At 47.7% G+C, this 21,307-nt stretch overlaps 1 protein-coding gene across 2 annotated transcripts in view; it reads right to left on the bottom strand.

The window, feature by feature from the left end:
• The window catches only part of EIF4ENIF1 (eukaryotic translation initiation factor 4E nuclear import factor 1), a 43,043-nt gene extending 26,431 nt beyond the window's left edge, over positions 1–16,612 (bottom strand). For both annotated transcript variants that reach the window (XM_041003479.1, XM_041003480.1), the window contains exons 1-4: positions 16,475–16,612; positions 15,341–15,463; positions 1,397–1,470; positions 19–146 (exon numbers count right to left, since the gene is read on the bottom strand). In XM_041003479.1, the coding sequence (XP_040859413.1) occupies positions 19–146; positions 1,397–1,470; positions 15,341–15,436 (298 nt within the window). In that variant the 5' untranslated portion in view covers positions 15,437–15,463; positions 16,475–16,612. The remainder of the gene's footprint in view (positions 1–18; positions 147–1,396; positions 1,471–15,340; positions 15,464–16,474) is intronic.
• Between the last annotated feature and the right edge of the window lie 4,695 nt (positions 16,613–21,307).

The following is a 21,307-nucleotide window of genomic DNA, read 5'->3' as shown; positions in this document are numbered from 1 at the left end:
GCCGTGCGCTGTGCTCACCTACTATCCTGCGCACCAGGGATGGCCGCTCTGCATCCAGCTCTTTCTTCGGATTTTCCACAGGTGAGCTTCGCCCTGAAGCTGGGTAGAGAGAGGCATGCCACTTCTCTGGGTCCCAGACACCATCACTGCAGGTCAAAAGGTACCAAGAGTTAGCGCCTGCCCCCATAAACCACACAGGTAATCTAACTTCTAACCCTCTTGAAATAGTCAATTATAGAAAGCTCTTTTCCATGTAAGTTTGTGGTTGCTTTCATGAAGGTTATCTCAAGATGAGAACTTATTAAACTTAATAAAGACTTATTAATTCAATACTATTTTTCTGATAATCACGTAACACTGGTAAGCACTTGAAAACCAACTGTCATACATAACTGAGGCCTTCAGAGGACATACGAACTGCAGTAACTGCCTGTCTTCCACAAAGACCAATGACCCCAGCCTGCAGAAGACGAATGCAGGGTAGACAGCTCAAGAACCTACAGTGTGTGCAGTCTACCTCATTTCCTCTCAGAAGGGGTGGCAAGCAGCACGGGGTGTGGGGCAGGAGCTCTGAGGCCCTAATAACCTGGGGCCAGACTGCAGCCCTGCCCCTCACTGTCACTGTGGGCATTCTGAATGAGGTGCTGAGCTGCACCTCCTGCGGAAAGGACTTCCCAAACCTCAGATCGCATACTGGGCTGTGCCCTTCTCAGCCTGTAATGCAGTAACTGAATGGGTCCCTCCATGAAGGCAGAGTCTCTGCCAGCACCCCGGTGCAGGACTAAGCACAGAGCAGGTACTGCAGTACCTGGACCTTTCTAGAATAAGTCACCTTTTTCAGACTCCGAATTCCCCGGCCAAGGGGGTGTCACCCATCTGCTAGGATGGTTATGAGGATGACTCGAGACTTGAGAGTAAAGGCATCCGGATTTAACAAAAGTCCACCTTCTTCTCCAAACACATTAAACACAGCAGGATGCTTTAATTGTGAAAAATACAGGCCAATATAAAATATCTACCTTGATATTTAGGAAACTACTAAGGTAACCACAGGAAACACAATACAGGGTTATTATTGCAGAAGGTTTTCAGATCATTTTTTGCTGCGGATTTTCCAAACCAAAGTTTTCTGTCTCTTGAAGAGACCTACAATTCAGTAAAGGCACAGAAAAGACCTGGAAAGGATTCCTGGGGTCAAGTCTTTATTCTGCTTTCTGACGAAAGGACCCTGATTGAGACTTTTCTTCTAGTTTTAGTTTACAAGTAAAGTGAAACCCGTGTTATGACTTCCTGAAAACCCTCCCGACTCACAATTCTACCCAAACCCTCAAAATAGTGCAATCCGCAATTTGCTACGGTTGGCGTAAGAAGTCAACGACCAGAATGATGCTCATACCTGTCGTATTTTTCCGAGAGGCACGAAGGCCGCTGCTTGGAATGGGGCCTTTCTTTGATATCCAAGAGCTCCTCCTAAAGAGAAACCAAACGTGATATTTGAATCCCATTTCCCAGGTCACAAGCCTGCTGTTCTGAATTCCCAGCTTAAGCATGTCTTGCAATCTTTATTTCTTGACTATCAGGAGATTAAGCAACTTAATAGTGATTAGTTTATTGCTAAAACATTGCTAACTCTAGTAACATGGTCATATTCCACAAAATCAAATGCTCACCAAAGCATGACACTTCAGCCTTAGTTCTAATCTCCAGCTAACCTTTCACATGAATCAAACACCAGTTTGCAAGGGGGTTAGTTTTTCTTTTCATTTTTGTTTTAAAGATTTGCTAAGCTCTTCGCCACTGTCCCACAATGATGGATATATGACTGTTTATGAAGAATTATACTATAGTAATAATATAAGGAACTCAATGGGAGGGAGAACTTGGGAAGGGGGGAAGGAAAATTCCAGGGTCTATGGAAATGTATCATAAAATGATAATAAAAGATTTGAAATTCAGAGATACACAGAGGGAAAAAGAGAGAGATCTTCCATCTACTGGTTCATTCCTCAGAAGGCCACAATGGCCATAAGTAAGCCAGGCCAAAGCCAGGAGCTTCATCCAGGTCTCCCACTTGGGTAGGATCCAAACACTTGGCCATCCTATGTTGAGCTTCCCAGGCCATTAGCACAGAGCTGGACTAGAAGGGGAGCAGCTCACACAGGGACTGCAAAACACGTGGCTGGCAGTGGCTTTACCTGCTATGTCACAAGACCAGCTCCATGGGTTTTCTTAATGTGAAGTTCTCAATTCTATATTAATGCCTGGATTTGTGTAACACCTCCCCCCATTTTCTGTATGTATATAATTTCCTTTAAATCACTTGAGAATTGCATATGCCATGCTTTTTCAACCTAAATATATCAGTACATATTTCCCAAGAATGAGGATATTGTTTTGCAATCTCTTGTCTGCTTTCATGAAACGCTGGCCCTACAGAAAATTACTCCAGTGACCATTTTCCTGTCCTGGGCTGGAACCCTGTGCTTGCCAGCATAACACACAACGGATGCCTTGGCAAACAGATTTCCTTCTGCAGACAACTGCTGAGGAGGACTGCGAGTTTCACTACAACTATCACTAATACTTTACCCCACCCTTCTCACCTCTGATTACTGACCCAGAAATGTCCTTTATTTTTTCCACCTTCCAACTCAGGCTAGAATCAGATATTTAGCTGTTCTAGCTCTTTTATTATCCTTTGCAATAATTTCTACAACTTCAATTTAGAAAATTGGCACTGTTAAAGAATACAGTCTTTTTAAAAGGGACAGCTATCCATTTTCGGCATGTCTGATGTGTCCCCATGATTAGACTCAGGCTAACCCTGGCGGGAGCGGAACACAAACCCAGGAGACAATACCTCGTTCCCAGACCATCACTCTAGAGGCCCAAGATGCCCATCTGTCCCCATCAGCAATGTTTACCACTTGGTCAAGCTCTTTCAATGTCTGTTTCCTATCTGCCAGCTTCTGCTTTCCCACTTGCACTTACTATGCAATCTGAAGGGTGATATCATTTACTTAAGCCTTTATTTATTTGGAGGTGGGGATGAGCTTACAAGTGTAAGCGAGCACTTCCATTCCTGGTTTACTCCCTAAATGCCTATGATAGCTGGTACTAGGCCAGCTGGGAGATGGAACTCAAACTCTTGTGTGTCAGGAGCCCATCACTTGAGCCACCACCACTGCCTCGCAGGGTCTGCATTAGCAGGAAGCCACCATCAGGAGCCAGAACCAGAATGTGAACTTGGTACTCCCATATTAAACATCTAGGCAAAATGCCCACTCTTGAGGACATTCTGAATCATTTAAATACCCTGGCCCTCACCAAAATTTTTCCCTGAAACTTTAAAGATCTGAAAGGCAGAGCGACAAGAAAAAGCAGACACAAAGGTATGTATCTTTCATCTGCTGCTTTGCCAGAGCTGAGTTAGGCCAAAGCCAGGAATTCCAGCTGGATCTCCCACATGGGGACAGAAACCCAAGTTCTTGGGCCATCATCCCTGGATTCCCACGTACAGAAGCAGAAAGCTGGATCTGAAGCATGCAGTAATTACGACTCAAACTAGAGACTCTAATGGTGGCCCAAACAGAGGCACAATACTAACCGTTATCAATGATTCTTCCCAAGCCATTCTTCCCTTTCTAACCCAACTCTGTATTTATCAGCCAGCACGTGGCACCATACTGTAACACCCAGTCCTTTCTGCTCCACTCATTTACCTATTTATGTTGGTATGGACTCACAGGTTTTGCCAGTGGGAACCTTGGCTATTTTCCAAAAAATTCTGGTTCTTCTAAGTGGGGAATGGTAAGAGAAACCAAAGCCAGAGCAGTGGGTTTGCTTGTGAGCCCTTTCAGCTAAATCCAGAAGCCTAAGCATCTCAGCAGGCACACAAGGTAGACCCACATGGCTCACACACACCATTGCTACTGCCATCCTAACAGTCCCCAATTTTCAATAGCAGTAAAAGGCTGCAAGTGACTTACAACAAAGCAAAGCACATGCAATGGTGGGGAGACTTCTGCCACGCTCACTGCCACGCCTCACAACAGGAGGATGTGCACAGCTTCACTAACTTGGGGCAAGGACTGATCTGTTCTCCAGGCTCTATGAGTTCCTGTGCATAAGCATATCAAATTCATTGTGCTCATATACTTGAAAATTCCAAATTTTAATATCCTTTTTTTATTGTGAAGTGCAGGGTTACAGAAGCAGAAGGAGAGAGACAGAAGGAGATAGAGGGTTAAGGTAGGGGGACAATCTCCTATCTGCTGGCTCACTGCCTAAATGCTCACCACAGCCAGAGCCGAGTCGGTCTGAAGCTGAATCAGGAGCCTGCAGCTTCCTGCAGGTCTCCCACAGCCTTGAACCACCTGCTGCCTTCCTAGCCTAGCAGGGAGCTGGATTTGAACTGGCTCCCTCCCATTTAGAATGCAAATGCCACAGGCACAGGCTTAGCTTACTACACTATAGTGCTGCCTCTGAATGTTTTGTTTTTCTTTTAAGATTTCTTTTTATTGCAAAGTCAGATATGCAGAGAGGAGGAGAGATGGACAGGAAGATCTTTCATTTGATGATTCACTACCCAAGTGACCACAATGGCCAGAGCTGAGCTGATCTGAAGCCAGGAGCCAGGAGCTCTTCCGGGTCTCCCATGCGGGTGCAGGGTCCCAAGGCTTTGGGCTGTCCTCCTCGACTGCTTTCCCAAGCCACAAGCAGGGAGCTGGATGGGAAGTGGTGCCGCTGGGTTTACAACCGATGACCTAATGGGATACCGGCATGTTCAAGGCAAGGACTCTAGCCGCTAGGCCACCGCACTGGGCCCTCTGAATGTTTTCCTTAAAATATCAAGATGCTCTAGGGCCAGAGACATCTTGTTTATTTAAGATTTTGTTTACTTTTATTGGAAAGTCATTTACAGAGAGGAGAGACAGAGGCAAAGATCTTTCGCTGGTTCACTCCGCAAGTGGACACAATGGCTGGAACTGAGCTGATCTGAATCTGGGACTCAGGAGCTTCCGCCTGGTCTCCCATGTGAGTGCAGCCCAAAGCTTTGGAACCCTTCACCTGTATGGGGGACCTGGAAGAAGTGCCTGGCTCCTGGCTTTAGATTAGCTAAGCTCCAGCCATTGTGGTCACTTGGGGACTGAACCATTGGATGGAAGATCTTCCTCTCTGACTTTCCAATAAAAATAAATCTTTCGGGAGGGGGGGGGGGGAAGACCAGAGTTCAGAGAAGCGTAGTATCAGAGCTGGATGGGTGAGAAGCGTGTGGATGCAGGGCCTACCAGTAGTTATGCTGATGTTGAGATTATTACAATAAAGACATGCTTTAGGACTGCTTAAAGATTTTCCTGTACAAACAGGAACAATCTTGTAATATAGGAAACACACGTAACGCTACAGGAAAACCAAGTGCAAAGCAATTTTCTGCGTTGGAGGGCAACTTGAGGATTATTACAGATGCATTTTACTCCTCATCTCTAAATCCAAACACTAATCAAGAATCCTAGTACTGTATACTGTTAATTCAAAAGCAGCATCTTTCACAACTACATATAGTTTTACATAGAAGGTTCTTAAAAAATAGGATTTTGAGACTTTGAACTGCAAAGGATCACAAGACCTACTTGCTGAAACTTTGATGATTTCCATCTATTAACTTAGGAGTCAACGAAGAAAAACGTGAACACTTGGACCAAGCCATGAAACACCAAGAAAGGCCCAATTTTACCCATTTTGATAGAGACACAAATATTTTAATGTGATTTGTGCTAGAATGGGTCTCTCACCATGTGCAGCAGGCAGAACTAAAATTACAGAGGATGAAAAGCTATTTTCTTCTGTAATAGTATCCTCTGAAGCAGCAACATTTGATGAAGCTGTTTCCTTTTTCTCCTGAGTTGCCTGTGCTTTGCTCATCGCAGCTGAAGTGTCACTGTTTAATCCAGTCTTACATCACCTATGTTGCCTTCTAAGAGATTCACAGTTGTGGCTCTCATATTTAGGTATTTGATCTCTTTTCACTTTTTTTTGAAATTTAGTATTTGCACACCCCCTCCCCAATATTTAGTTTTACTTAAAGGAGAGCAGGAAACACATGGAAAAGGAAAAAGACAGGGGAGGGGATACAGAGACCATTCCTCTGCTGGCTCACCCCCAAGACAGCCACGACGGCCAGGGATGGGCCAGGCTCAAGTCGGGCATCAGGAACTTCATCCAGGTCTCTTATGTGGGTGGCAGAGGCCCAAGTACCTAGGCCATCTTCCATTGTTTTGCTCAGATCATCAGCAGCGAACTGGATATAAAGTGGAGCAGCCAGGCCGTAATAACCGTAATACCCATCTGGGATGTTGCTACTGCAGGCAGCAGCTTTATGAGCTATGCCACAATACAGACCTTCACAAATCGTGTATCTGATGAGGATCTAGTATGCAGATGATATAGAGACTACTAAACAGAAAGGCAAGAGTCCAATACATTTTCTAAAAAAGATTCACAATGGCCAACAAGCATATGACAGTGAGATGCCATTTCACATCCACTGGAATTGTAGCCATGTTTCTTAAAAAAGTAAAATAACAGATGCTGATAAGAGTATGGAGAAACGCGAGTTCTCAGACACTGCTGCTCTGGGAGAGTGGAAATGTCTCAGTTCATCCACTGGGCCAGCACTGTGCTGCAGCAGCTGAAGGATGCCAGCGTCCTCTACGGGCACCGGTTCAAGTCCTGAATGCTGCACTCCCAATTCAGCCCCTACTGCGCACCTGGGAAAGCAGCCCAAAGACCTGATGGAGTTCTGGCTTCGGAGTGGGCCAGCCCCGGCCACTGCACCCACTTGTGATAACCTAGAAAACGGAGTTCTGGTCTAACTTCCCTTTTATATATATATTTTATTTTTTATTGGAAAGGCAGATATACAGAGAGGAGGATAGAGAGGAAGATCTTCCATCCGATGATTCACTTCCCAAGCGGCTGCAACAGCTGGAGCTGAGCCAATCCAAAGCTAGGAGCTCTTCTGGGTCTCCCACGCAGGTGCAGGGTTCCAATACTTTGGGCCATCTTTGACTGTTTTCCCAGGCCACAAGCAGGGAGTTAGATGTGAAGCGGAGCTGCTGGGATTAGAACTGGCGCCCATATGGGATCACAGTGCTTGCATGGTGAGGACTTAAACCACTATGCTATCACACCGGGCCCCTAACTTCCTTTCAAACAAATCTTTGCAAAGCTACTTAGTTTCCACACAACCCCACCATTTTATTCTTCAGTAAAGACCAAAATACCCTGAAAACATGCTCCCTACAAACATGTACAGAAATCCCTTTATTATTATTCACAGAAGCCTTCTGGCTATTCCACTTTTGATGAAAGCGATCTGGATGTCCAGCAAGTAAGGAATGGATAAACACGATGGGGCACAGCCATAAAACGTAACATTCGGCAATTAAAAAGGAGTGAAGTACAGAGATGTCCAACTTACAAGTGTGAACCTTGAAAACACTGCCACATGAAAGAATCCAGACACAAAAGACAACACATCCTAGGACTCACTGAAGTTCAGAAGAGCTAAATCCCAAGACAGACGGCACACTGTGCTGGAGGAGCAACTGTTACAGGAGTAGGGTGCTTGTTCTGGGTGACGGGAATGTTTATGGGAAACAACTGAATGATACACTTTTATGTAAACTCTCTTTATATAAATTACACCTCAAAAACTTTTATCTGGGGGCCAGCACAGGCAGTAACCTTCTGCCTGCCAGCATCTCATGTGGGCTCCACTTCTGATCCAGCTCTCTGCTTGTGCCCTGAGAAGGCAGTGGAGGAGGGATCATGGGAGGCCATGTGGGAGGCCTGGAGGAAGTTTCTGGCTCCTAGCTTTGTATAAGCTCAGTTCTGGCCACTGGGACCACTGGGGAGTGAACCAGAGGACGGAAGACCTTCTCTTTCTCTCCTTCTTCCTATGTAAAAATCTGCCTCTCAAATGAGAATAAATCAATCTTTAAAACAAACAAACAAACCCCAAAGATTCTAGCATGATGACTTAGTAGTTAAATCCTTGCCTTGCATGCTCCGGGATCCTATATGGGTGCTGGTTTGTATCCTGGCAGCTCCACTTCCCATCCAGCTCCCTACTTGTAGCCTGGGAAGTCAGTGGAGGACAGCCCAAAGCCTTGGGACTGTGTACTTGCATGGGAGACCCTTCCTGGCTTCAGACTGGCTAAGCTCAGCTCCAGCCATGGCAGCCCACTTGAGGAGGGAACCAGCAGATGGAAGATCTTTATCTTTCCTTCTGTCTGTAAATCTGCCTTTCAAAAAAAGAAAGAAAGAAACCTTAAAAAAATCTAAAAAAGCAAACAGATTCTCAGCCACCAGAAATTGATGTTAAAGCTCTATTGATCTTTTTACTGATTTGTTGTTCTCATTACAGACTGACAAACACTGACTACTTTATTCTCAATACACCACAAAATAGCTGGGTTGGATACAAACCCTGTAACTATTCCTGCCACAGTACTGCAGTTTTCTCTGCTGACTTTATGTCTGTGCCACATTCTCAACATGAATAAATGCTCAAGGGAACAACTGTAAAAATACAGCAGGCCCGTGAGAGCAAAGGTGGAGTAGCAAGCTGGATGCACGCTGGCATTAAGCATGCCAGCAGCAGCACCGGTACCAAGGCGTACCTCTCCCAGGTGCAATGGTTTACCTACAGCTCACCTGTCTACACAGCAGCAAGAGCCCATTTTTTTTTTTCTCCACTAATAGGCTGAAACCGGTTAAACAAAACCACTACCATCCAAGCAACTTAATGAAAAAAAATAAATTCTTGGTAGCTGGTACCTTGGCATAGTAGGCTAAATTTCCACCTGCCGCACTGCCATCCTATATGGGAGTCAGCTCATGTTCCAGCTGCTCCACTCCTGTTTCAGCTCCCTGCTTATGGCCTGGGTAATCAATGGAAGGTGATCTAGTTCATCGGGCCCCTGCACCCACATGGGAGACCCAAAGAAGCTCCTGCCACCCAGCTTTGGATTGGCCCAGCTCTGGCCACTGTGGCCACTTGGGGAGTAAAGCAAAAGTGGACAATTCCTGTTTTCTCTTCCCTCTATAAATTCTGCCTTTCAAATAAAAATAAGTATTAAAAAAAATATCTTGGGTTATAAAAGGTCCTGGTACTATAAACATCTATGCAGAATTATATTTAGGGTATGTGAGAGCAAGGTTTCGTAAACAAGCTCCAGGAACGTAAGGTAATTCCCTCTCCCATCCATCCAAATAATCTATGTTCAAAAGTATATACTGGTCCAATTTCATACCTTCAAAAGCTCTTCAGTGGGCCGGCACAGAGACTAAGAATTAATGCTTTAAACTGAGCCTGTTGTTCAAAATGCTGCCTAAAGCCCACCTAGATATTCAGAGAAAAATAAAGATTGTCTACACCAGGTTTGGAGAGCTAAAACTGTCACATTTCAGCAACGTCCTAAGATGCACAGATGGTATCTCACCCCAAGAGGACTTCCCACTTACATGGGGAGGAGAGAAGCCAGGAACTTCTTTAAGACTATCCAGAGTACTTCCTGTGTGCCAGGCTCAGGAACCAGCAATACAGGACTTGTGCCTGCCCCCACGGCCCTTTCAGTCTCTCAAGAGAAGTGTTCTTGAACCTGTCGTCTCGTCAAGAGCCCTTAAGAGCCATTATTCCTGGAATGGAAAACCTGCTGGGATTATTTTCAAACACAACTTTCAACTTTGGCTAAAACAATTGGACAATGTCTACACTAACTGGACGGGTCTTCCTCTTGAGTGTCTCTGGACAGAGTGTGAGATTACTCATTGGTCTCATAAGAGCAAAGAGGAATTGACTGAAGTGACCATCTATCCGGACAACAGGAAAGTTAATGTAAGTCCTCGCTTTGAGCACAGGTTACTAAAACCTGACCAGGCAAGAAGCAGCTGCTAACTGCCCAAGGGCTGCACACACCCATGAAGTACAAACACACTTTCTTAATTGTAGCAGTCTTCATTAAAGGAAATGTGTCAAGCCTCCCATCCGGGAATTACTGACATACCCAACTGGTGGACACAGCACTAAAGCAGAAAGCCAGAGTGTGAATGTAAGCCCAAAGCAGCAGGCAGATAAAACATCTTTCTCTGTCTTTCCTTCTCTCCCTGTAACTCTACCTTTCAAAGAAAAAAAAAAAAAAGGAAGAAAGGAGCTGGGTACTGTGGTGCAGGGTAAATCCACTCCTGTGATACCAGCATCCCAAATGGGCACCGATTCTAGTCATGGCCATTCCACTTCAATACATCTCCCTGCTAATGTACCTGGGAAAACAGTGAAAGATGACCCACACCCTTGGGCCCCTACACTGACTTGGGAGACCTGGAAGATGCTACAGGCTCCTGGTTTAAGACCAGTCTACCTCCAGCCATCTCATCCAGGCACTGGCTAGAGTCCTGGCTGCTCCCCTTCCAATCCAGCACCCTGTTAACCTGAGAAAGCAATAGTGGACAGCCCAGGGCCTTGGGCCCTTAAAGCTATGTGGGAGACCCAGAAGCAGCTCCTGGGTCCCATCTTTGGAATGGCCCAGCTCTGACCGTTTACAACTATTTGTAGAGTGAACCCCTTGAAGGAAGATCTCTTTGTCTCTGGTCATCTCTGTAACTCTTTCAAGGAAAATAGGTAAATGCTAAAAAATAGAAATCAATCTTTAAGGAGCCAGTGCCATGGCATAGTAGACTAAGCTTCCAGCAGTGCACTACCCTTTAATATTGGTGCCAGCTTGTGTCCCACCTGCTCCACCTTTGACCCAGCTTGTTGCTGATGACTTGAGAAAGCAGCGAAGGATGGCTCAAGTCCTTGAGCCCCGGCACCTACATGGGAGACCTGGAAGCAGCTCCTGGCTCCAGACTGGCTGAGCTCTGGGCATTGCAATTGTTTGCACAGTGAACCAATAGTTGGAAGATCTGTCTCTTTCTGTAAATCTGCGTTTTCAAATTAAATAAATATTAAACTAACAAAATAAAATTTAAAAATAACTTAAGCTTTTATATGTGTTTATATAAGTGATAAAAGCAGTGTAAACCAGCAAGTAAGCAAGCGACGGAGTACTAGCGAGAAACCTCAAACAGGTCAACCGTTTTTAGGACGGTGGCACTAAGTCCTCAGCAAGCTTTCTGCTTTCACTCTGACACATGCAGAATGATGAGCCTGACCTGAGGTAGGCATGTAAAGCAGGTTTATCTTTTAGTAACTCCATCTTTATCCAGCCAGAAGCAGTTCTTAGCTGTCAGGATGTGCCAGGCACTGTTCTAAGCACTTGACACCTATTATCTCATGTATTCCCTACAAAAACGCTGTGAGGCAGCTGCGATGCCACCCTCACCTTCCAGGAGGGAAGGATGACACTGGGAGATGCAGGGTCCATGGTCACACAGGTAAGTGGCAGAGTGGCATTCTGCAGCCTGCATCCTGTCCTTTGTAGAGCTTGTACTCTAAAGGACAGGAGGGCATCACCCCTCTGTCACTTGGCCACCTAGTGCTGAGTCTGCCCTGTTCCCTGGGATCCCTGAGACCCCTGAGACAAACTGCCACCTTCCTGGGTGGGTAGCTCCTTACATCTGAATTAAAGGGCCACTGTACAAGCTTCTTTCTATGTTAAAAGTCCAATTGTGTAGCAACTGGATCCTTACTAGTGAAGAGCTCCCATCATGAGCAAAGGGAGGGCATTTAAAGGACCTGTTTTTTTTTTTTTTTTAATTACTTTTATTGGAAAAGAAAATTTAAAGAGAGAATGAGAAATAGATCTTCCATCCACTGGTTCACTCCCTAAGTGGCTGCAATGGCCAGAATTGAGTAGATCCGAAGCCAGCAGCTTCTCGTGGGTCTCCCACGTGGGTGCAGGGTCCCATGACTTTGGACCATCCTCCACTGCTCTCCCAGCAGGGAGATGGATGGGAAGCAGAGCAGCCAGGACAACTGATACCCACATGGGATCCCGGTGCTTGAAGGTGGAGGAGTAGCCTACTAAGCTACTGCACCAGGCCCAACAGAGACCCACATTTTAACTTCCCAAGAGGACTGACAACCGGAACAGGCACGAACAAGTAGTCAGAAGATTGCCTCTAAGGTCTTGCACACCAGCTCCAAGAACTTCCAGTTAGCTAGGTTTTTCTGGACAACTCACACACTAGGACTGTGTAATAATTTTCCATGTCATAACTGCCTTCCCCCAAAATAAACCGGCGTCTTTCTTTTTTATAGTAGCTTCAGAAGTTTGCAGCTAAATGTGTCCCTGGAATGCCACCTGTCAGTGGTTAGTCCTCAACTCTTTTTATGAAACATACATACAATGTTAACAAACAAGATCTTTGTGTAGGAAAAATGGACATCTGTTTCCGGAGTTCAACTTAGGATGCTGACGAGTGACTTCCTTCTTGGCGGCTGGACTCTGTTGTCTCCTTATGGATTCTCTTTACGAAGGCAACGATTGCTCAGACCTTTACACTTCACACTACTTTCGCATTTTTAAAATGGTTTTCAAGCAAAGACACATACAGAGCTGTACCCACTGCCACGGCCTACAGGCCTGTCAGGAACGAACCAGGGTGGGGTCCCTCAAAATCATTATTGCTCTACTAACACTGACAAAAACGGTCTCAATTTACGAGTCGAGGCAATAGAACACCCAGGTGAAGTCCAACCCAGATAATCTAACACCCACTTTCCAGTGGGCGTACTTGACACACACGCTCAGCACTCGTGGGTCAGTACTAAGCTGGATGCTGTCAGTGTTGTCTGCCTCCGTTACAAATCCAACTGGTAGGTGATGGTGTTTCATAAGAGTTGGTGGAAAAATACATGTGTAGAAAAGCGAGAGCACACATGAGCATATTTCACAATCTAAGGTTAACTTGATCACTTAAAGTACCATGGGATCAGAACACAGTCTAGGCCTTGCCCTGTGTTTTTGATTCAGTATCACTGGGAAAAGGAGTTAGTTATTAGATAATATGAATGCCAGCTCAGGGACATTTGGAGAGCCGCTATCTAAATCTCTTTTTCAGCTATGACTTCTAGATAGGATCTCACTTCACAACCTCCAACACAACTCCACCACTTTAAACACACACACTGAAAACCGACAGAAACATACAGTTTTCAGTCTCAGGCACCGAGCTTGCCAAACGGATCTGACTTAAGGGCATAAGGAGACCAGCACAACAGGTGTATATGGTAAGCCCATTTATAATCATCCAAGTTAATCATTCCTGAGGTTTCAGAGTAACCCTGAAAGCCCCCAACATAACCAACTCAAGTCCCTCAGATTCCTGGAAGCACCACACCACACACCATGCACCCGAGAATAACCAGGCATCTGTGTTACTGTGCAGTGCCAGCACTGTTCATCCCTGCTATTCAAGTATGGTCAGCGGACCAGGGTCAACGACCCCACCTGGGAGCTGCGTAAGAAGCCAATGCTTCAGGCCCACCCTGACCCACTACTACTTGGAAGTCACACTTCACCAAGCCCTCTGCAACAGACTGATGTTTGAAACAGTTAAACGAAAGGGTGTTCTAATACACAGGGGAATCCTGGCGCACACCTGGACAGGCACCTGACCAAATCCCTGCGCTCATCTTCACTGGAGAAGAACCTTCTGCATCTGGAGCATTGGCCTTCCACCGCATGGCAAGTGCACGCCAAGAAGGACCCAAGGTTTAGAGGCCTGCTCATGCAGCCAACCCATGTGTGCTGTTTTGTTTTGACATCGCAGATGTCTTATATTTACAAGTTTCTTTGGAACACAACACCTAGGAAGTATTGCTCAGGAAGACAGGTTCCCTCAACTCCTGCAGCCTTCTAGACAGTGAATCTAAAGTGGCAGAAACAGAACTAAACTCCATTTCCATCACTTGATCTCAAAACTGTACCCAGGGGTACAGGATATGGCTCAAACATCATCTCAGTTGTCAAACTTGTCTGGTCGTGCCCAGAACCCAGGATGGTCTGATACTCTTCCAATGGGAGACAGGCTGAGTTCTTTGTGCACCCCTCCACCCCCAGTTATACATGTGCTAGGATGCACCTGCCTACAACGTGCTATCTTAGAATTTCTAGTTACTAAGTCCTTTCAAGCAGATTAGAAAGTAAACCTATTTCCAGCTAAATGTGATGTTGGGGGGAAAAAAAGAGTAAAAATGCACCAACTACTGTCAACCTAAAAAACATGTTTTTCATATCCAATTCTTCAACCTAGGTGCCACAGAATTTTGAGGTTGGACTGCTGAAAATGCACGACACTGAGCTACCGAATCCTTACCGCAAAGCTAAGTCAGGTCCTGAGAGAGACCAGTAACACCATCCTGAATGTGAATGAAGCAACATGATACAAATACAAACAACACTGCCACTGCACATGAGCGTGACACATTCCAAGGCTCTTTCTGCTGCACGCTCCAAGCGGACTAAGTCAGAACTTCCTATCAAAAATTGCTGGGAGATGGAACCCACGTCTGCTCCTAAGCAGTTCAAACCAGTTTCCCTCTACTGGATAAACCTTTTCTCCATGCAGAAGTCACCTGCCAACACTTGCCACAAGCCGACACAGCCACCGCTAAGACAGCAGTTACCTGGTGGCCTTTGGTGCACTTGGAGACCCATTCTCCTTCTCAGAGGTTGTTTCTATTTTAAATACATATTAATTTGAAAAATGTGTATGAATACTGGTATTTTATCAGGTAGGTAAGCGCTGTGGTACCAGAAAGCAAACTAGGTATGGTTTTACAGTCAGTATTCTGAGAAGCCAGGGACAGTAGGGCCGTATGAATATTGAGCCCATATGAAGGAGAGCCCAATAAGAACCCATTACATCATCTTCTCGCTAAGGTACTCCAGCCTACAACATTCCAGAAACCAAGACATGAATTTACAGCTAAGTCCCGTCAAGAACCTTCCAGACAAGATTCTGAAGCCTAATTTTTTATAAGCATAAAACCTGCAGAAAGTTAAGACAGTACATATCCCATTTTAATAAGAAGTAACCAAGAATCCGAATGAATGCAAGTCAATGACAGGTCAATTTCACAACTATGGGTGGAACCTGTCCTCACCCCGATCCAAAAATTCATATGGAATCTGACCCAATATTCCCTTCACCCCAAAGCTACTCCAGTGGCCAATTCCAGGTTCCAGAAAAAAAAGAAATTCAGCGCAAGCTTTACTTAGGGTGGTTCTACACAGCCCATCGCAACTATACAATGTTACCAATTCCACACAATGTTACCAATTCCGAACCTACAAAGAAACACTATCTGGTTAGTAACAAAGCTTACTTTTGTATAGCGATGGGGGGATTTGGAGGCCCGCAGCTTCTTCAGGTCAAGGAAAGCATCGCCATTCTCTGTTTCAGCCACGTTTCTCCTATCCATGGCTCTTATGTCTAGAATTCTTCGCACCTGAAAGATACATCAAGATAACATTATCATCAACAACAGTAACGTTTCAGAAGCTCTGGCTTGCTCAGAAACTCAAATGTTAGAAAAAAAAAAAAAGCCCCATTGAAAACAGTTGTAAGAAACAAACTCACTGCCCCCCCAAATGTATATACATTATGCTATAAACCAGAACCAATTCAGAAACGGAACGGCCGGTGCTTGGTTGCTTAGGAGCAAATTACTCTAAGCTTCCATAGGAGAAAGAAGGTAAGTACCCAACTTGGGGTACAATCTTGAAGCAGCTTTCATACAAAGAGAAACCAGTTATTTAGCCGCTGCCACCCATCGGGACGGTTCAGAGAGCGCTGGGGGAAGTTTCCCGAAGTGGGGGCAGGTAGGGAGACTTGGGGAACTGGGAAGTCGGGTTGTGTTAAAAGGCCTGTCACTGGCCGATGGACGGGGCCAGCTGCCCGTTGTTAATCAGGAACTGAAGAAGGGGCCCCCCCGAGCGCCTCTTTGCCCGCCCAGGGCCGCCCGCACCTGTGGCCATGTCAAGGGGCGTCAGTGGCAAGAAAAAGGGGGCGCACCAGCTTCAGTTTCCAAACTCGGCTTTCCCCAGGGGGGGCCTCGACTCTCCCCCCACCCCATACACCCCTTCTTTCCTCCCTCACCTCCCAGCGGCCTCTCTCGGAGGAAGGGTGGAAACGGGACTCACAGAGGGGTGGCGGGCCAGAGTCAACGGGGAGGCCAAATCCATCCCCCCGGCCCTGGGCGTATCGGAGCTGGAGAGGGCGCAGGCCCGCCGCCGTCCGCCCCGGCCCAGCTTGCCGATTCAGGGCCAGCCCTCCAGCCGGCCGCCCCGCGGGGCCTCGCGCGCCCCTGCCCGCCCCACCGCGCGCTCCCCGGCGCCCGCGCTTCACACGCGACCCCGGGAGCAGCGCACCCGCATCCCTTCTCTCCCTCCGTGTCGGTGGGGCCCAGCGCCCACTCCCTGACCCCGGCCCTCCTCACCCAACAAACCCCTCTCCTTACTCTGTGCCTCCCGCCGTTCGGCGGCCCTTAACGCTTTGGCCGCCGCCGCCGCCGTCGCTCCCCGCCCCGCTGGCCGCACCGGCCCAAAGCGCTGCTGCGGCGGCTGCTGCTCCTCCGCGGCCTTCGCTCTCGCCAGCCTCCTTTCCTTTACCTTCCCTCCCCACCCCCGCCCCGCCACTACCAGCTCGGGCTGTCTCTCGTCAGCCGCCGTAACCGCGGCCCGGCCCTCCGCCCCTCCTCTCCGGCCCTCCCGCCGCCACCCTCCACCCCTCTCTCCACTCTCTCCCCCTTAATAACTCCCTCCACGCACTTCGGCCTTCGGCGGCGCCGCCTTCGCCGCCGCGCGCCCGGATGTGAGGTGGCTGCCGCGGTGCCGGGCGGAAAAGAGACGCGGCGCCACGCGCTGCCCCCTCTCGGCCCCCACGCGCTCCCTCGGCTGCGGGGAGGCGGGAGGCTGCTGGTAGGAGGCTGCGAACCGACACGGCCGAAGGCCTTGCCCCCTGCCCGGGGTGCTCAGGCGCCCGCTGTGGGCAGCCCCCGGGGGCGGGGGAGAAGGATGGCCGTGTTCCCACGCGCGGGTGCGGAGCGGGCGCACGCGGGGAGACGCGCGCCGCACCGCTTTCCGTGGGCCCGCTGGCCCCGAGGGTGCGCAGGCCCCGAGGCGACCTGCGAGCTTGGCCACCGCTTAAGCTTGTGAGGGTCGCGTCCGGGTTGGTGGTGGTGGGGATGGTGGGGAGCTGCCTTTGTCGGGGAGCACGCTTCGGCCGTGGGAAATCTGCTTCAGGAGAGACCTTGGCGGTTTTCAAGCCGGGCTCATGACACTCATTCGTGATCGAGGGCTAAAGCTGTGACTTGGTTGCACTTTGGCGCAAAGGTGATGAAAGCAAGAAAGGCAGGGTGCTGCGTGACTCAGTTGTCACCCCTTTGATGAAAGTGACTGGGGACTTGAGCGAATTGGTCTTTCCCTCTTATATATCTCAATTTTTTTTCTAACTTCCTGCCATGAGAAGCAGGAAGTACAAGTATAGTTGGCGGAAATGTGGAAAGAAAGTGTGTGTGTGTATGTGTGTGTGTGTGTGTGTTGCGCAGCGTTTACACGTGTGTGCAGCCTGGGGCTGGACACTAGCACAGATGCGGGGTCAGCCGTCCTTGCTCCCTTGAACTGCAGGCCCGAGTCTTGAGTCCCATGGGACTGCTTGATGCAACATCGCGGGAGGAGGGAAGCACGGAGTGACAGCTGTCTTGTGAAAGGGCAGCAGCGGAGCCTATGTTTTTTTTTTTTTTAAGGGGCTGACTTTTGAACACTTTTCACCAGACACTCAGCATCCCCCTTCCCACCCCTGGTGTTTCTCAGCAACTAAATTGCAAGGCCAGAGGCAGGTGGGAGAGACCCTGCAGAGTCTCGCACCCGCAGCTTTGCCCTATCTCTTACCAACTGCGGAAAATTAAACAATCGAATTATATCCTAAGCCTGGGTTTGGAGAAAAAGCATGAGCCACTCGCAGGGAGGTTGCCAGGTTTAAGTAGGATAAGGTGTTTGATGGGGCAGTAAGGACACTAAAATTGAAGGGGAACAGGAAGAGACTTTTTGTGAGGCTCACAGAGGCAACTGTAGCATACTTGCCACTCCAAGCACTGGCTGTCTTTCTGGCTGTGCAGTTAACCACTCCTCCCTTCCCCACACTCAGTGGCTGTAACCTTTCATTTTACTCCCACACTTGTAAAAGGGTTCCTGCACACGCAGTTGGTTTCTGGTGCAGTGGGCATCCACTGGGGCAGCTCTGAAGCCCCCTAGGGGTGTGGAGGCGATGGTTTGGTGGTTAATGGGGGGGGGGCGCTGCGAGTGGCAAATGAGGTCTCTGTCACATGAGCTTCTTTATAAACTGGCGGCTAGAGGGACCAGGACCCAGGACGAGCGTCCAGAGAAGAAAAATGGAGAGTGCTGGAGAGTTGCTGCCTTGGCATTTTCTAATCTAGCCTTGAAATCTGACCGTGTCACAAGCTATTTTTCTTAGAGTCCTTAAGGGAAAAGGAGACTTTCAGACAACGTTTTATTCTATATGAAGAATTGGTGAGCTTTTTTTTTTTTTAATACCTGCTTCAGCCATCCATGAAATCAGTGCTCAGCTCCTGGTGATGGTGGCCTGGAATAGATTTCCTGAATTTTCCAATATATCCTAATTAGGATCTGCTCTTGTTCTAAGCTCTTCTTTGTCGGGTGAAGAACCTGGCCCCAGCCCACTTCTTACCTTCTCCAAGTCTCGGTTTAGCCTTCTTTAAAAAGACCAGGGGATAATCACTTAGCAATAAAGGTAGTGATTTACTAAGGAAGGGCAGCCATAAATGGTTCACCTGTGCCAGGCAAAGGCGGGAAGCTTATAAATCCTCATTTCATTGAGGGTTTTTGGTATTTCTGGCAGGAATGATCATTTGTAATTACAAATGCCCTCTTTGGCAACTAATAACCTTTCAGTTATCAGTATAGGAAATGGCCTTGGGTGTTGGTGAGAATAAAAGAGAACATTTTTTTCCCTAATTCTTCATGAAATTATTTGTAAGAGCTGATTTAGCGTAGAAGTGTCTCATTCTCCACCTGCAAGCTTCAGATCTTAAATGCATGCTGGTGCATTTCCCAACTGCTCCACTCCTGATGCGGCTCCCTGCTTATGGCCTGGGAAAGAAGCAGAGGATGACCTAGGTCCTTGGGACCCTGCACCTGCATGGGACACCCAGAACAGGCTCCTGGCTCCGGATCAGCTCAGCTCCAGCGGTTGTGGCCATCTGGGGGGTGAACCAGCGGATGGAAGATCTCTCTCTTCCTCTTCTCTCTGTAAATCTCTCAAAAATTAAAAAAAAAACCTTCAAAAAATATTTAAAATACAGCAAAATTTGCATCAAGTAAATATGTCATTGTTGTTAGGACTTGACACATTATTTTAAAATAGTTTAGTCCCACGGCTTCAGATAAAAGTGATGCCTCCGAGCTAGGTTATAGTAGGCTAAGCCTTGGATTGCAATGTCAACATGTCAGGGGCACCAGTTCAAGTCCCAGTTTGTCCATTTCCAATCCAGCTCCTTGCCTGTAGACTGGGAAAGCAACAGAGGATGACCCAGCTCGTTGGGCTCTTGGCACCCATCTGGAAGACTCAGAAGAAACTCCTGGTGCCTGGCTTTGGAAGGGCTGAGGTGCAGCCACTGCTGCCATTTGAGGAGTAAACAAGTGGATGAAAAATCTGACACTGCCTTACAAGAGGAAGATCTCCAGGAGCCAGGGCTCAAATAAATTTTTATTACAAAGTCAGATATACAGAGAGGAGGAGAGAGGGAAACATCTTCCATTTGCTGATTCATTGCCCAAGCAGTCGCAATAGTCAGAACTGAGCTGACCTGAAGCCAGGAGTCAGAAGTTTCTTCCAGGTCTGCCGTGTGGGTGCAGGATCCCAAGGCTTTGGGTGGTCCCTGATTGCTTTCCCAGGCCACAAACAGGGAGCTGGATGGGAAGTGGAGCTGCTGGGATTAGAACCTGCGCCCATATGGGACCCCTGCGTGTTCAAGGGGAGGATTTTAGCCACTAGGCCACTGCGTCGGGCCCGGGCTCAATTTTTTTTTTATTTTTATTATTTTTTTTATTGGAAAGGCAGATATACAGAGAGGAGAGACAGAGAGGAAGATCTTCCGTCCGATGTTCCACTCCCCAAGTGAGCGCAACAGGCCGATACTATGCCGGTCCTAAGCCAGGAGCCTCTTCCGGGTCTCCCACGCGGGTGCAGGGTCCCAAAGCTTTGGGCTGTCCTCGACTGCTTTCCCAGGCCACAGGCAGGGAGCTGGAAGGGAAGTGGGGCTGCTGGGACTAGAACCAGCGCCCATATGGGATCCCGGGCGTGCAAGGCGAGGACCTTAACCACTTGCGCCACTGCGCCGGGCCCTCAAAATTTTTTTTTAAGAGTGGTCTCTGAAGTTAGTTCCTGTGTCTACTAAAGTAGAACTTTGAAAAAAACAAAACAACAACAAAAAAAAAACAAGAGCCCAGTGCGGTGGCCTTGTGGTTAAAATCCTTGCCTTGACCATACCAGGATCCCTTATCGGCACCAGTTCCCAGCAGCTCCACTTCCCTTCCAGCTCCCTGCTTGTGGCTTGGGAAAGCAGTTGAGGATGGCCCAAAGCTTTGGAACGCTGCACCCACGGGGAAGACCTGAAAGAGTTCCTGGCTCCTGGCTTTGGATTGGCACAGCACCTGCCGGTGCTGTCACTTGAGGAGTGAACCAGTGGATGGAAGATCTTTTCTATCTTTCCTCTCTATATATCTGACTTTGCAATAAAAACAAATCTTTTAAAAATATAAATTCATGAGTAGCTCTCATTTCTGGGATGCTTGCCTAGTCTACCAGGTGCATTTCTTATTAAACTTGGCTAATGTGCTTAATGCTTAAAAAAACAAACTATGAAATGGAATAAAAATACAGATGACCTGTGTTTCCTGAGTCACTTAACACGCTGTTTTTTAAAAAATGTTTTCCCTAAAGGATTTTCACATGGACCCAAGTCAATGAAAAAAAAAAAAAAACAGGATTCTAATTCTAGGTAGGGCTGCAAGGATGCCTCCCAGGTCCACGCGTGAGTGCGCCCCTGCGCGCACTCGGAACCATTGGGCACCAAGAGAGGCTCAGGGGAGGACTTCCGTCTGCGTCCGCCTCGCGACAGGAACCTCATCCCTCATGCTTGTCCACAGGAGACTTAACTCGGAAGTAACGCTCCCCACCAAGCTGCCTTTGTGAAAGGGGAACAGGAGGAAGCTGAGTAGCTGCAGGACGGGCCGTGGGATTGCCAAGGCTG

Source organism: Ochotona curzoniae, unplaced genomic scaffold, assembly GCF_017591425.1.
Source record: "Ochotona curzoniae isolate NIBS_2020 unplaced genomic scaffold, NIBS_Ocur_1.0 scaffold_274, whole genome shotgun sequence".
In the NCBI taxonomy this organism is placed as follows: Eukaryota; Metazoa; Chordata; class Mammalia; order Lagomorpha; family Ochotonidae; genus Ochotona; species Ochotona curzoniae.
The sequence above is the reverse complement of the archived record's forward strand: the minus strand, read 5'-3'. Positions and strand labels throughout refer to the sequence as shown.